The sequence below is a fragment of the Rhea pennata genome, chromosome 1 (assembly GCF_028389875.1).
Source record: "Rhea pennata isolate bPtePen1 chromosome 1, bPtePen1.pri, whole genome shotgun sequence".
Classification (NCBI taxonomy): Eukaryota; Metazoa; Chordata; class Aves; order Rheiformes; family Rheidae; genus Rhea; species Rhea pennata.
This window is the reverse complement of record NC_084663.1, coordinates 83,285,831-83,301,262: the sequence shown is the minus strand read 5'-3', so window position 1 is coordinate 83,301,262 and position 15,432 is coordinate 83,285,831. Positions and strand designations below refer to the sequence as shown.

The window sequence follows — 15,432 nt, the reverse complement described above, 5'->3', positions numbered from 1 at the left end:
CTGCTCCCAGTGTCCCTACCACAGACATACCTCAGCAGACAGTCTACATCTTCTGAACAAAGGTGAGCAAACACAGCTACCTGTGGAAGGACAAAGTCATTATTATATGCTTTGCCCTGCCTTGTTCAAAGTTTGGTCTCCATATTGATTTAAAGGAATCCAGAGTCATATACGAGCTTCACTGATGTCAAGAAACACTACAACAGACTAGTAGTTTCCCACCATAGCCATGTTCAATAAGCACAGAGAGGTAGGAAAAAAATAAATACGTCTTTAAAAATCACAGTTACTTTGTCTGGCATCACTAAAATGGCTTAGTCTTAATAATATGCTTATTGCACAGTGGCCAGTGTGCACAGGCACATTTTTTTGTATGCTGTAATTTTGCATTTCTACAGCATGTGGTAATTAAAAGCCATTTTAAGGTAAGTTTAACCTGAACTTTGAATTTTCTGAGTTTAAAACACTTGGTTTTGGGATAACTGCAATACATAAGTAATATATTTTACCCTAATTACTGGTTTTTACCTTCAGTCTTAATGGATTTTTAAAGTACAATCTTTCTACAGGAATTGGATATTACAGAACACTTAGAGCACACAATTTAAAACAAAGCACTATCCATGGAGATAACTGGGAACTAATCAATTCACTTTTTTCTTTTTTTATTTGACTAAAGCAAAATGTTTATTGCATGTTCTTTTCCTGGTTTATTTTGCTTTGATTCCTCCTTTTTTTTTCAGTGCCATTCATGAATATAATGTTACTCTGTTTGGTTTGTAAACATTACTCAGAAATGCTTTATAGTTGCTTTTCAAATCTTTTAATCAAGATCTATTGCAGTTTCAACGTATCTTTTAAATTTTGAGAGGCTTTTGTTTGTTTGTTTGAATCTGAAACCAATCTGATGCTAGAGAGGTCTACTTCTAAATGTTATCTCTTTAGAAAGAAAAAAATAGAACTTGTGCAATCATTAAAATGCAGGTACAAAGCTTTGGAGATAAATTGGTGTGACTAGACTACCTAGACACTATTTCCAGTTATCTCTAGATCCAATATTATTGCTGGAAATTTGAGGACTTAAGGGGTGTGAACAGCATACTGATTTTTTCTTTACAAAAAAAGATTTGGAAAAATAAAAAAAGAAAATCATTGTTTAAGAAATCTTTTCTGGGGATTAAGTAGGACAATGGGACTGTGTTTGTTACAGCTGTAAGCACTGGAAAATTTGGAAAGGACCCACAGGAAAAAAATCAAATATCTTCTGAAGGAGAAGAACCTCAAGCAACCAGAGGGAGATACGCAGGACACCAGATAGAGTATGATGTAGGGACATGACAATGAACATGCTTGGAGATTTCTAAAACTTGACTGAACAAGGCCCAGAGGAACCTGATATAGCTTTGAGGTTAGCTTTGCTTTGAGCACAGTTGACAAGAGGTCCAGAGCAACCTAAATAAAAAGATAGAAAGATGATCAGTAACCATCCTAAGGTCTCAGAAAGTCCAGCCTCTCTTTCCCATCTCATTTTACATTAAGAGACCTCTCCTTGTAGAAAATTTCACAGATTTGCTGATGATCTGCCTAGTCCTTCTGCTTCCTGTTATTGCTTCCTCCAGACACCTGCACAAACCCAAAGCAACATCCTTTTATACTACAGCTCAGGAACTTACTTCAACCAACCATTTGTCTTCAGCCTACTATATTATCCTCAAAGAATCAGTTTGTGACCATTCCTTCCAGTGCTATGCTTCTAAAGTGTTTAAAACTGGAGAGACTAATTCTGTCTCCATATTGGTCACTACATCTCAGATACTGTGCTGGGATCCTCTCTGCTAAATTTTAACTCTTTCTTTTCCACTTTCTTTTCCATAGTATCCTTCATCAGCTGAACTTGACTTCCACTGATTAAGTGGTAATACATACCTCTCCATTTCAGTGCTAAGACTCTAGATTTTGAAAATACTGGCTCTGTTACAGCATTTCCCACCACCCTATCCTTTAAATCATTCTCTCCCTCCTACACACCTTTTCTTCTGAGGCCTTAGTCAAATGTTAAACAACATAACAGCACCAGGAAACACAAGTCCTCTTTAACCCTGGATAATCAAAAGCTTCTGTTTCAAGTCTGAAAAAAAAATTGTATAGGAAAATGTGAGTTCCCCAAGGGCACATTTCTGTTTATATTGATTTTGTTTCCAGGCCAAACAAGAACTGAAAAGGAATGAAAGGCAGCAGATGCTCTGGGGCCAAGCACTCTGAAATGTCTCACAAACAGCTGAGCGTCGGCCTTTAAACTATAATGTAGCCAAAAGGAGACCTTTTGAAGTTGCTGTTTGCCTTTTTGCTCCCCTGCCCTACACATGAAAGGGAGACGATTATAATTATCTTATTGGTTAAAAACACAGACACAAACACACACACACGTGCACAAATCATAGCATCTTACTGACTTTCAAAGTTAGCAGCTACCCAAGTCATTCTGGCTCTCCTCCAGCACAGATTTATTATTTTTTCGAAGGCTTTTCTCAGCATGCCTTTCCATTTCTTTGCCAGCCATGGTGGATTTAGTCCTATATCCTAGAGTGACCTCTAGTGGTTTTCCTGCAGTGAGAGTCTGTAGTCCATAGCTGACTTTAAACCTACAGGGGATGTCGAACATTTGGATGTTCAGGCTTCTTCTGCTGAGCATTACTACCTCGAGTGATAAATTATGCAAGAACATTAAGTTAAGTGACATTAGAGTATATAGAAAACAATGGAAAGAACAATGGAGGGAAGAAAAGATCATATAGTGAAATAAAAGATAGGCAAATGCTACAGGTTCTTACTACTGGGCATATGGATTTTATGTTATATAGAGTGAACTGAACTGAATCAAAGTGTTCAGACTAGGATCCTGGCAGTAGCAGGAACAACCAAAGACATTCAGTGAAAGCATGCAGCGACCTCCATGTTAGAGAACAGACTGACTTGTGGTGTCTCGTTTTGGTTGAAAAAGCATGAGAGCTGATACAAGTATGTGTGAAGGAACAGAATTAGCTTGAAATTCTTCTTCACTTTTATCGTACATTATATCTTTTTCACTTTTATGGTAAATTATATGAAATGACAAGTTGTACACTGAAAAAATAAAATACATGTTTTAAATATATGTACTTTTAAAGTCACAGATTGTCTGGAGAACTTACTGCCAGAAGATACTGAGAAAGGGAGCTTAGTTCAGCCACTTGTGACCTTCAAGTGGACTACCTCAAAGTTTGCTTGTAGACAAGTCACAGCAGCTCACATAGCTACAAATGGAGAGGTCCATTTTGTGCCTTCTCCCTTCACTTTCTTGATGTACCCCCTCACACCTCCACCTCCTGCCTTGATCATTTGTCTCCCACATACTTTTATGCCAGGACCCATCCCTGATCCCCACTAGTTCTCATTTCTGTCATCCCAGGTCCACATACAACTTACCTGCCCATCACCAAGCCTATGAGCTGATCCACAGGGCTGATGAGTCTAGGTGCTCGCCTAGGCTGCAGGACAAGCAGCTCCTCCCTGGCCAAGACTTCCTGTCCCCCAAGGAATGTGCACCATATTGGGCTTCCTCCAAGAAGTATTTCCTTGGCAATGGGAAGTATTAGCAGCTCCCATAATAGACTGTGACCATTCTCTATTCCACAACACCTATGAAAACTGAGACCCTTCAAATGATGGAAGCACTCTCTGTTTAAAAAAAACACAGCCTCTTAGAGACTGGTCCTGCTCCACCTGGGAGTTTTGCCAGTGATTTCAGCTGGAGGAAGAGTAAGTCCCTTCATTTGAGATAGTTAGAGCAAAACAGCACAAGCAGCATTGAGAAGGCCCTTCTTGGATACTTACAAAGAGGGTAGCCCAAGCCATTACTTGCTTCCTCCTCAGAGTGCAATGCAATGTTGGGGCTTTCTGTTTATGTGTGTCTTTACTGTGTTAAATTTTGAAAATCCGTAGTCTCTAAAAGCTACTTGTAAAAAGCTGCCTCCTTTGGAAATGGCAAACGAGAGTGGAAAGCTTCTTCCAGTCTTCCATCTACCTGAAAAGAAAAGTCCCAAGAAGAAAAGACAAGCGCTTCTCAGGAAGACTATATGGCCTGCATTATACAGCGATAGGTGTCCAACAGCTACTCCTGCAATATTCATTGTCTGCCTGTCCAGGTGAATTAGCACTTTTAAAACTGGAAATGGCTTTCCAAAACATCTACTACATGGAGAAAAGGTGAAGAGAAAAAATAGAAGACCCAAGACCATACATTTGGCAAGCACACTGCAGAAACCGCTAGTACACGTTGCGGTCCCAGATGCAGTGGGCTGTGCTTACTTCATTTATTTCACGTAGGTGAGCCTAGCCAGGATGTTTGCTTTAGTCGTGGGCAGTGTGACAAGGATGGGACGTCCAAATAAGGTCACTCAGGATGTGTTTAACAACATCGGGTAAAGTCTGTGGCAAAGGTTCATGCACACACATGCACACAAGGCATCCATGGTACATACCAGTGTCCTGGTGTGTCATTATTCCAAGAATAACTACTAGAGAGGCACTCCACCCTTGTACTTCCAACACCGAAGATGTGATTGTCCTATAGCCAGTTATCACAGTGATTTTAAGGAAGATGGAAGAAGGGAAAGGTGTCCCTGAACCTCTGACCTCTTGGAAGAGATGCAATGCAGAGGAAAGTTTGAAAAAAGGAGGTGGTTTCAGATTTGTCAAGCCAAATTCCCTTGTGATCTTCGAAACAGCAGAAAGCAGGAAGCTTTCTGAGTATCACCCCAGCTACCTGGGAAAGGAAGGGGCAATTCTTCCCCATTCTCACATGGCTCCCACCTATGGGGACAGGCTGGCAAACAGCAAACATCTCCTTGCCCTCAGCCAGGACAGAGTTCTGCAAAGTCACACACCTGTTTAAATATAGGTCAGCACGCTTTATTAGGCAACAGCCCTGCATGGGCGTCTACATGTTGAAAGGCAGTCAAACACTGTGAGGAGACGTGCATTTTTACTTATCAGAGGATCCTGGAAAGCAACCTCTTTATACTTAGTAAGCATTTTTTAACCCGCAAATTTTTGATGGTGCATAAAGTACTTTTTAAAAGTCTGCATAAGGTAACTAAGAGTGAATTTCTTCTAGTAACTTCATGTGTTGTACTTGTCCTGCAGACTGAAGTGATAAGCAATGAAAGAAGGGAGTTACCTTATTAGCAGCTACACAAGGGAGGGCAGGCAGCTGCCAAGGTCAGGATTTGACAGATTTGAAACCATAAGTTATGATCAAAAATGATCTGAGGCTGAAATGCAAAGTGTTCAAAATGGGGAAATGTCAAGAGCTCAGGCTCCTCTGGCTACCCTAATTCAGTTCTGTTGGTGTACAGTCTGGAGAATAATTTTTAGTTAAATGATCATATTTAATTAAATTACAAAACGTCCCACCACACATTCATCTCACTGGACACAGAAAGTGATTATGTTTACTTACAGATACCCAGTATTTTGGGTCTATCAATCACTGTATGCCCTGGACTAGTACTTGCAGTAAGTGGTAGGCCTCAGTAGTGAGGCATGAGTCTATCACCACTGACACCCAGCACCCAGATCCAAGAGCTCTGCTAGATCTCTGCTGCCTCCAAAGCAAAGAGGTGGGTGAGGGGTGAGGGCCAGGAGGAGAAGGGAAACAGGGTGTGGGAAGGCACAGAGCATCAGCTGTTTTCTCAAACACATTTCAGCCTGCAAAGTGGTCTATTTAATCCACCCCTTCCTCTTCAGCAATGTGGTTAAGGGGGACTTTCCTCATTGTTCATTAGCACTGCCAGGAAAACAATCTCATTGCTGCCTTTGGGCTATCAGTGATTCCCACTGCCTTTGAACGATGCTAAGAAAAAACCTGTGTCCTATGTTGCCTGACCCCAGCTGTGCCATGTCCCCTTCATGGGAAGTGGGAAATACGGCCATACCTTCATGCCAGAAAGGTCCGTATTTGGTCCCCTTTGCTAAGGGACAGGGCAATCCTGTCCTTTCCCACCAGCACATCTCAAGCTCCACGTGTGTCCCAGCTGCTGTCCTTACTGCACCCACCTTTGCTCCTCTCTGCTTAAGAGGCTCTTAAGAGCAGGGACCAACCTGCTTTCCTGAATTATTTATTTGAATTAAGGCAGCATTTAAAGAAGAACAACAATTCTGAGGTTGCAGGGCTTTTTTTTTTTTTTTTTTTTTTTTTTTTTTTGCTTCGCTTTAGAACAAGAACAGACTACAAGATGATGCTGCACCTAATTCTTTAGGTACTGAAGAAAGCTGTCTTGATTGGTCAAACATCTGAGAATGGTATAGACAAAAATGAAATATATATCAACATATATAGCACAAGTTACAAAACTATTGTTGCTACTGTTGCAATAGCACAAAGATTTAAGAGGAATAAGGTTGTAATCACTTTTATTAAACTAACAAGTAAGCAAACTTTCATAGGCTTGGTTACTTCACCAACAGCTGAATAGGTAGGAGAAGTTAAGTGCCATATCTACAGAAGGAATGACATATCGACAGAAGGAATAAATGGATCAACCTGGAATAAAAACAAAGTAAGCAGACTGCCAAAAAAGCACCACCAATGTGAATATAGATTTAAAGCAAAAATATCTATTAAAAGGCAAAATCTGCATTACCATCCTGACAAGCAGAAACTTAAATAAATTTACTTTAGCCTGTCAGCTTAAACAAACACAACCCAGCACAGCCTGGAGTGTTACTGACCCCGTGAGAAATTTTTGAAAATGCCAAACAGTTTAAGCACCTGAAAGTAGTCTTTCCTTGTCTGCCACACAAAAAAGGAAAGAAAGAGCTTTCAACTGGCATGTGCTGAGATGATTGAATACATTTTTCAAAAGCATAAGAACTGTTTCTCAGCAGCTAAGACATCAGAGAAAAATCATATCTGTGTATAAAGGTAAGTGCAGACAAAAATCATGACGAATACAAAATATCACACCAGAAAAACTCCATTTACAAAAAGATCACAAAAACTTCCAAGAGCATACACTATCCTATATATACTTCTGAGGTATATGTATCCATATTTCCACAGTAGTCTGCATGAAAGGGAGTAAAAGACAAAAAAAAGAAAAAAGAAAGAAAAAAAATAAAGAAAGAAAGAAAGAAAAATAAATCCTTGGTTCTAATAACAGATTGAAAAAATATGACTGGCTAATTTCACAATTAAAGTAGATACTTCACTTAAAAGAAAAAAATATATATCCCTCTTTTCCTTCCAAAATAGCTTTTAAATTAAGACAGTAAAGTATTTCAGATGTTATATCCAGTAAAACATTTGCAGCCTTGATTGCCTCTCAGGGAAGTCAATTTTGTTAATCTACTCAGTTTAAGATATGACCCTAATGCACTTTGCATAAAATTGCTGTCATTTACACAGGTGTATATACACTGACGTAAGTCTTTAGATTTACACAGGTGTCTCAGAAGAAATTGGCAGAGTTTTGCTAATTTTAAACAACAAAAAATTCAGATCAGCCTTTTGCAGTTGGTTACAGTTGTATAAATCCATAACATGCATGGTGCTGGCGGCATTTCTCCACAGCTTGCTAAGAAAACTGAGAATCTGACATCCTGTGTCCAACTAGAGGCTATAATTTACTTATATCTCTGCTTGAAAGTACTGGACCTCAGACTGCTAGAAATAAATACCTCTTTTTAAAAAATTTTAAAAAATGATAATTTTCAGTATGCTCTTCAGTTTTATATTCATTGTTTGAAAGAAACCTTAGTATAGCCTGGTTTCATAATCCATCATCATCATTTTACCTACATAGCCACTTTCCCATTAACACAGTAATTTCATTATGTAAATGGAACTTTTTTTTTTAATCGGAAAATTTGCAAAGCCACGAACAAAGTAAGCAGACTGCCAAAAAAGCACCACCAATGTGAATATAGATTTAAAGCAAAAATATCTATTAAAAGGCAAAATCTGCATTACCATCCTGACAAGCAGAAACTTAAAATTTGTCAGGACAACTGAAATGTGGGTACCATATCGTAATCTATTTTTGAATGTTGCTTTACAGTTATTACTTTTTAATTTGTTCATTTCCCTTCGCAGTTCTTCCAAGTGTTCTGCTATACCTTGCTATATTTTGTTACTTGAAGTAACAAAAATGTGCCAAGATGAGTCATTTCAATGCTGATTCAGGTTCTAGATCTACTAGCCATGCTAACATACATGGCTCTATAAATGATTACCAGCTAGATGTACAATGCAGGAACAAACATGCAACTTCTAAGCATCTTATAGGCAGTTTTCAGCTGTTTGGCCAACTTCAAGTTACTTAAGTGACTCAAAATGAAACAGAAGAAATAAATGGGAGAGCTTATTTCAAGAGGGCTGTGCTCATATCAAGCTTCTATTGCTTAAACTGGGTAACCCAAGTTTCAGTCCAACAGGCTCACTGCTGAATTTACATCACTATGAATGGGGAATCCAGCCCAGATCAACCTAATACCCGCTTCTGAAACATCTTCAAAATTTTTAGCAGTATTTGGTGTTTCTGCCAAACCAGAATGTGTTTTGGAAAACTGAGGGGAAGGTGGGAATCTGAACAAATATATCTGAGAAAAAAGAAAGTTCAAAGTCTAAAGGGTCATTCCCTTCCCTTCCCTTCCCTTCCCTTCCCAAAAAGCTTTCTGTGCAGCACAGTGGACTGCTCTTCCTGGATTTAACAGTAGGGGTGTGGGAAGCTCTCAGATGTCACAGGCTTGTAGATAACATTTGAACATATGATTAGCTTTTGTGAGCTGTCTTTAGAAACCTTACATTTGTTCCCTCCCGCACCTTAACCAGAGAACCTACGTGCTTTCCTTCCCTTGAGGTTTCAGGCCACTTAAAATGCTGCTTTGACAAAACCCAAGGATGTGGAGAAGTTTTTCCTGTGTGATGTCACTTGGCTGCCCTTTATAAGCCTCTACAAAGAAGAGGGGAGCCCATCTGAGGATTCATGCTCCAAACACACGCAAACAAGGGAAAAAGAGAAGCAAAGAGGAGTATCAAGTTTCAGATAACGACCAGCCACTAAGGACAGAGAGCCATGTCACAAGCCGATCACTACAGCTGCTTGGGGTACATGCTGCTAGCGTTCTGCAGTCTGAAGGCTACCACTGCCTTTCTCAACTCCTCACCGCTGCTGAATCCCAGCTCGGGGAGCACAGATCGCCTGATGCACCTGTACACAGCTACGGAGAGGAACAGCTTCCACCTCCAAATCAATGCCGATGGCTACGTTGATGGTGCCCCACAGCAAACCATTTACAGTAAGTAGCTTGTTATGGACCCCCAGTCTTCATATGAACAGGGGAGAGGGCACTTTTTTTTTTTTTTGTCTTTTCACTAGCTATCACAAATTCCATCCTCCTGGTGGGCAAGCAGACAGCTGTGAGATGGAAAACACACGTAATTATAATCTTCCTTTTGTTTAACAAAAAAATTGCTTCAAAGAAATCTAGCAGTTGGGGATTCTTCACCTTTATAATAAGTTCTATGATTCCTGTGATACTCTGCAAGTAAAAACAACCAGAATTATCTTTCACTTCATGATTTTACTCAAAGCTTCTTGTGGAAGTCCTAATGAGAGGTTGGTGATGACGTGCCCCAAATAGCTTCTTCCTATTTCAGTGATAGCATCTGCAAAGGAAATACACTGAGGGAACTCATGATAGCAGTAGTGGAAAACTAGTTGTGTCCATAAAAACTTTTTTGGGGGGTAGAGAGCTGATCACTATCTCTAAGCAACTATGTACAGTAGGTCACTTCCTTCCAAATGCATCAGTACTTCTCTGCATTGAAAATTGGTTTGTGCAACAAGCTTTAGATTTGTGCCTTTAATGTGCCACATGACAGAAATACAATTGTGCATAGAACATGGGTCACTGAATATGCAAATTTTGACTAAACAGAGGAAATTGCAAAAGGTCAGATTCTCATAAATGAAGTGCTAAGTCTTTGGAGTGCAGTGTGGCTCTCAAATTATCTCATTATCATCATCTCTTTTCATGCAAAGTTAAGGTATCCTTCTTTCTTTGTTGTATACCTAGCCCAAACATCATAGGTAGTAGAAAAATGATCTTTTTTTAAATTTAGGGTTCTTTTATAACATTCTAGAAGTCTCCTTTTTTTTAATGCTCACATCACAAGTAACTTTAAAACAGAAAGTTATTTTAATTATTATTATGCATAGTATCTTCTTCATCTACTCAGCTAAAAATGTAAGCATATCCAGTGATATCTGTGTATGAGTGTACGAGGAATAAAATACTTTTAAAAAGTTATAATTTAACTAAGGAGAAAAAATAATCAAATTCTGCTATGTTTTTGGTCAAGAACCAGAATGATGGTGTAGAGAACCACAGTCAACAAATAGCATGCTTCCCCAAGCTGTCACAAAGCAAATATACAGATTGTTGGAACAGCGGAGGAGAAAGTGTGAGATAAGACAAGGAAAGGAGTTGTGAAAGGAAAATGACTGAACCTCTGTCAGGTCACCATAGTCCTGCTGAGACACATGAGAAGTGCAAAGTTTGGTACCAGGGCTGGAATAACCCCTAGTGTTGCTACAGGCTGGAGCAGTATCACTGCACAGAAAGAGCCCTGCTGGACAGGAGGGAGCACAGGTTACAGGGTTACAGGGAGCACCAGGTCACATATGAGCCAACAGCACATTTGTCCACGTTTGAGTGGAACGTTGACTTAAAGACCCCCAGGACAGCCCTTCAAACCAGCAATTCTGTGGATCTTTGAGGCCATAGTCCAGCGCAGAACAGGATTAGACATCTTTGTTTTTCTGAACAGGTGCCCTAACGATCAAGTCCGAGGGTGTTGGCTACGTAATAATCACTGGAGTGAAGAGTGGCCGCTACCTATGTATGGATATGAAAGGAAACATTTTTGGATCGGTGAGTGACCTTCACTAAGACTCACAACTGAGGCAGATGCAGCCTGCTGTTCTTACAGTAGTGCCAGTTTCCTCAGCTAGGGCAAATCTGTGTAGCTTCATGTAGTGAAGGAGGATGCAGGTTTAAGCCAGGTAAGGACCTGTCACTTAGGTTAGATTTTCCTCTTCTGGTCAATTGTATTGAATTGTAGAGCTGACAGAAGTCATGTGAGTCCTGCTGATCTAAGTGAGATCAGAATGAAATCTAATGATGAACCAGCCTGAATTCTTGCTGTAGTCTATAGCTATGGCTTGGAAATAACTCAAGACAATGCAGCTCCCTCAGAGAAAACAGTGTTATCCCAGAAATACCTTTGCTATAAATATGGGGCACACATATTAGATCTACAGTTGACTAAACCTTATCTCAGTTGTTAGTGAAGAGCTAGGGGATCAGAAAGACACCTGCTGCAAGATCTCATCCATCTTTCTGTTTTATTTGGCACTTTTTAATTACCAAATCTTTCTGCTCACAGCTGTCACATTTTTTCCTTAAGCATTACTTCAGCCAAGAAGACTGCGTGTTCAAACACAAGACTCTGGAAAATGGATACGATGTGTACCAATCTCCTAAACACAATTTCCTGGTTAGCTTAGGCAGAGTTAAACAAGCTTTTTTTCCTGGTATGAATCCACCACCATACTCCCAGTTCTTGTCCAGGAGAAATGAAATTCCTTTATTCCGATTCAACACACCTGAGCCCCACAGGAACACTAGAAGTGCAGATGTCGATCCAATGGATCCTCACCAGATCCTAGTCCCCCAGAGAAAGGTCTCTGCATTAGGATCCCAGCTGCGGCTACAAGCAGACTTTTCCCATGTGCCCAGAGAACCTATGAGAATCAATCAGAACGATATGGTCAACCCAGATGACCCATATGCTATGATGGATGCCAGGAGGCATGTGAGCCCTCGCTTCTATATTACAAGATAATGGGGCTACACCATTTGCAAATTGAAGTGATGGGTGAATATGATAGGTGAAAGGAACTGGCTAGCACAGTTGGTTGAATTTCCAGCTTTCAGAATTGCTATTAGAAACCTAGAGGACAATGGAAATAAAAATGAACTTCAAATTGCACCCTTAGAGACGACACTTCACTGAAAAAACAAATAGTATGTTTTCCAAGTGGGGCTCTGTTCTACTGGAAAGAAGAACTACCTGCAAAAAGAATAATACAACCCAAAATTTGGGGAGTTTGAATCACCTTTAGCTTGCATCAGTGGACAGAATTCACTCGAACAAAACACAAGAAATGAATGTTAAAAATCACTGGTGTAGCTGGAAAGAGACTTGGGCTCTGCAACCCTCATTCCAGTAGAAGCAGGGAATCCTCTAATCTGCACAACAGCAGATGGTGCCAGTGCAGCATAAAAGATGTCTGCTATTACATTATTAAAAACGTTATTGTATATAGTTTTAGCTGGTAGGATTGAAGCTGTAGTCTCTCTTCACACCTGTAGAAGTCAAAAAGCAACTTCTCTATTGTTAAAGGAGCTGCACACATGGAAAACTGGAGTAACTGGAAAAAGAAGAGATCAAACGGTGTTGTGTAGAAAGAGTCATTTCTGACTCCCATTGAATCAAAGCAGAGGTCTGGAAAAAAACAAGTAGAGTCCCAATGTTCTCTCAACTCCTTCTCTATCATACTTCTATATTCACTTAATGCTAGGGTCAAAATATAGAAATATAATGTAAGAACATTATTTTAATGCATTTCCAATACAGAGAGAAGTATGAGGAGTACTAATTAATATAATTAATAATATGTCAAACAGGTTACTTTGTTTATTTTGCATACGGCTGAACTCTGCTGGGAAAAATAATTCCCAGTCAGTCATGCCCCACAGGCTTCACACTATTCATAGCTAGTGCATATTTTCCTATGAAGAGTGAAAATGAAGTGTGTATTTAGAAAAGGAAGATCCAAGTTTAATATCACTGTTTCTATCTAGTCCTGAGCAGGTATCAGATGCCTTCTACCCGTAACAGTGAAATGACTTTAATTTCATCATAAGATCTCTAAATATTGACAAAACCTTTTTCCCTAGACAACCAGAGTGGTGTATGTTATGGGTGAGTTTACTTATCGGAATCTAACCTCCATAGACGCATCTGAAGTTTATAAAACTTTAGTTAAAATGAGAATATCAGCAGAGCAGAACTTTGCACTGTAATTTAAGTGTAAAATTGTTAGCTGATGGAATTCAGTATAGCTTCATTGGTTTTAATGGAGTTATATTTGTTTTCATTAGGTGTCTGAAACTTGGGTACGTATTTAGCTATTTTCCTCTCTTTTTTTTTTTTAATTTGATTTCTCCTTCTTGGAATTTTAAATCTGTGCACTTTTAAAGGTTATTCTTGATGTACTCCAGTAGAAATCAACAGCAAGGTACTGATAAACTGCAGAAAAATCCAGTGTGGATTATATATCCACCACACTGGATATATAATAAGAGCTTTTATTTTGACACGTATGCATTTTCTCTCAAGATGCAGATTATCTATTTTATTTATTTAACATATTTATCACCCTGACAACAGTCTGAAAATGCTATATTTGGTCTAAGGGTATCCATATCAATAATATGAAAGGTAGTAGGCTAAATTCTGGTCCTGTTCTTATTACTGTCTAGTGAAGTAAATCACTGAAGCCACTAGAATTACAGCAGTACAATAAGATCAAAATAAGGCCCATTGCATTCCTTGCTTTCATAGAAATTGGTCAGGATTTAGCTCAAGGCCTGTTCTGCTGACAGACTTAAATTTTATATATATATATATATATATATATTTATATACACACACACACATACATATACATATATATGGACATGTAATATCTCTTTATCTACAACATTCAAGTAGTTTTACTAGAATAGTCACAGGGATTGATTCTGCTGTGAGAATATTTTTCTCCACATGAAGTGATTCTCTGTTTATAGGAGTACATAATAGCCCAGGACAAGACAAATGATTAGGATTAGACCAAGATTTCTGTCTAATAATTTATTATTTTTCATCCTTTGAACTCATAATAAACATGATTAGCTTCAAAAGGAAAGAAGTGACTCTAATAGATCTAGGACAATTGTCGGGGAATAGTCGTATGTTTTCATGCTTATTCAACATTCTGCAAGATTTTTTTACCATGTCTATATAGTGGACAGGAATGATCTTATTTTTATGTTCAATTTTAACAGTTTTACTTGATTCCTATACCATTCTTCTTGGTTTTTTTCACCTTGAGAACACTGGAATAAGAGCAAAATTTTCATTTAGTATAAGTTGTTCTAAGCTCCACAGAGGCCTCTAGAACTTGGAGTCAATACAACTACAATTTACATCAGAAAAAAACTTCTGTCCCTATGCATATAATAATTTGGCAAGAAATGGCTGTGGGATCATATCTCTATGCCATACCTATACTCACACATTAGAACAGAGTAAGAAGGGTTGCTCACTCTGGTATGTTATTCTCCATCAGTAACAAGGAGATTTATGCCTTATGCTACCAGTGAACGCACAATGCAATTTGCATCAAAAATGTATTTGTAAACATAGAAAGCTGGAGTGAACTGTCAAAAGAATCAATTATTCAAAGGAGATGCTGGCCATCATCAGCTATTAAGAAAGCATTACATTTTTATATTGCAATATTTATTTATTTATTTGAGTGGGTTGCAAGTCCCACAGAATATTTATAAATATTTATAGCAATGTATAGAAATTGTTCCCATTTATAAAAGCACCAATAAACTTATTCGTTTCTCAAAATGAAGGGTTTTGTATTGTCTGTTCAAGCTCCCATTTCAGAACAGAAATAAACAATTGGTACCAGCTGTTTGTGAAACAACTTTTATGCCCTACTTCCTTTTACCATATTCAGCCTGATAGACTATGGGTTCCTGGCTCTTTCACGTACTCCGTCTGTGAAGGAACTGTGAAAGACAATGAAGAGTAAAACCTTAGTAGGTCTAAACTGACTACAAAGGGATGACCACCTCTACTGGGAAACTACTTCTGCAATCCAAAAGGAGTAGAACATGACTGATCTAGCTGCTCCAACCATGCTAAGGAATACTTGTGATCCTGCCTTCAGGTTCTCATGATAAAAAGCCCTAGGTAAATTACTGTTACTGCTATCAGCTATACAAAATATTCTAACTCAGTGCCTAGAACCCACACTGGGACTGTTTTGCAGCTGACAGATCACAGACTGAATAAAACACAGATATCATCCTCATACCACTTTTATGCAATGGTCCTCAGCCCCACCAAAACCTAACAGAGAGCTCCAAATTGCCAGAGTGCCCATGATTCTAGCATATGCTCTCCCTGAAGTGGCTTCCCCTTGCCACAGACACTATGCAGAGCTCTTTACTGTACACTCAATGTTAGTGATAGTCATCAAC

The 15,432-nt window shown here is 39.0% G+C and overlaps 1 protein-coding gene across 1 annotated transcript; it reads left to right on the top strand.

Moving 5' to 3' along the window:
- Positions 1-9,116: 9,116 nt before the first annotated feature.
- Positions 9,117-11,950, top strand: FGF23 (fibroblast growth factor 23). Its single transcript, XM_062570212.1, has 3 exons — positions 9,117-9,339; positions 10,874-10,977; positions 11,513-11,950. Exons 1-3 carry the CDS (start codon positions 9,117-9,119, stop codon positions 11,948-11,950), a joined length of 765 nt encoding a protein of 254 aa, XP_062426196.1.
- Positions 11,951-15,432: the final 3,482 nt, after the last annotated feature.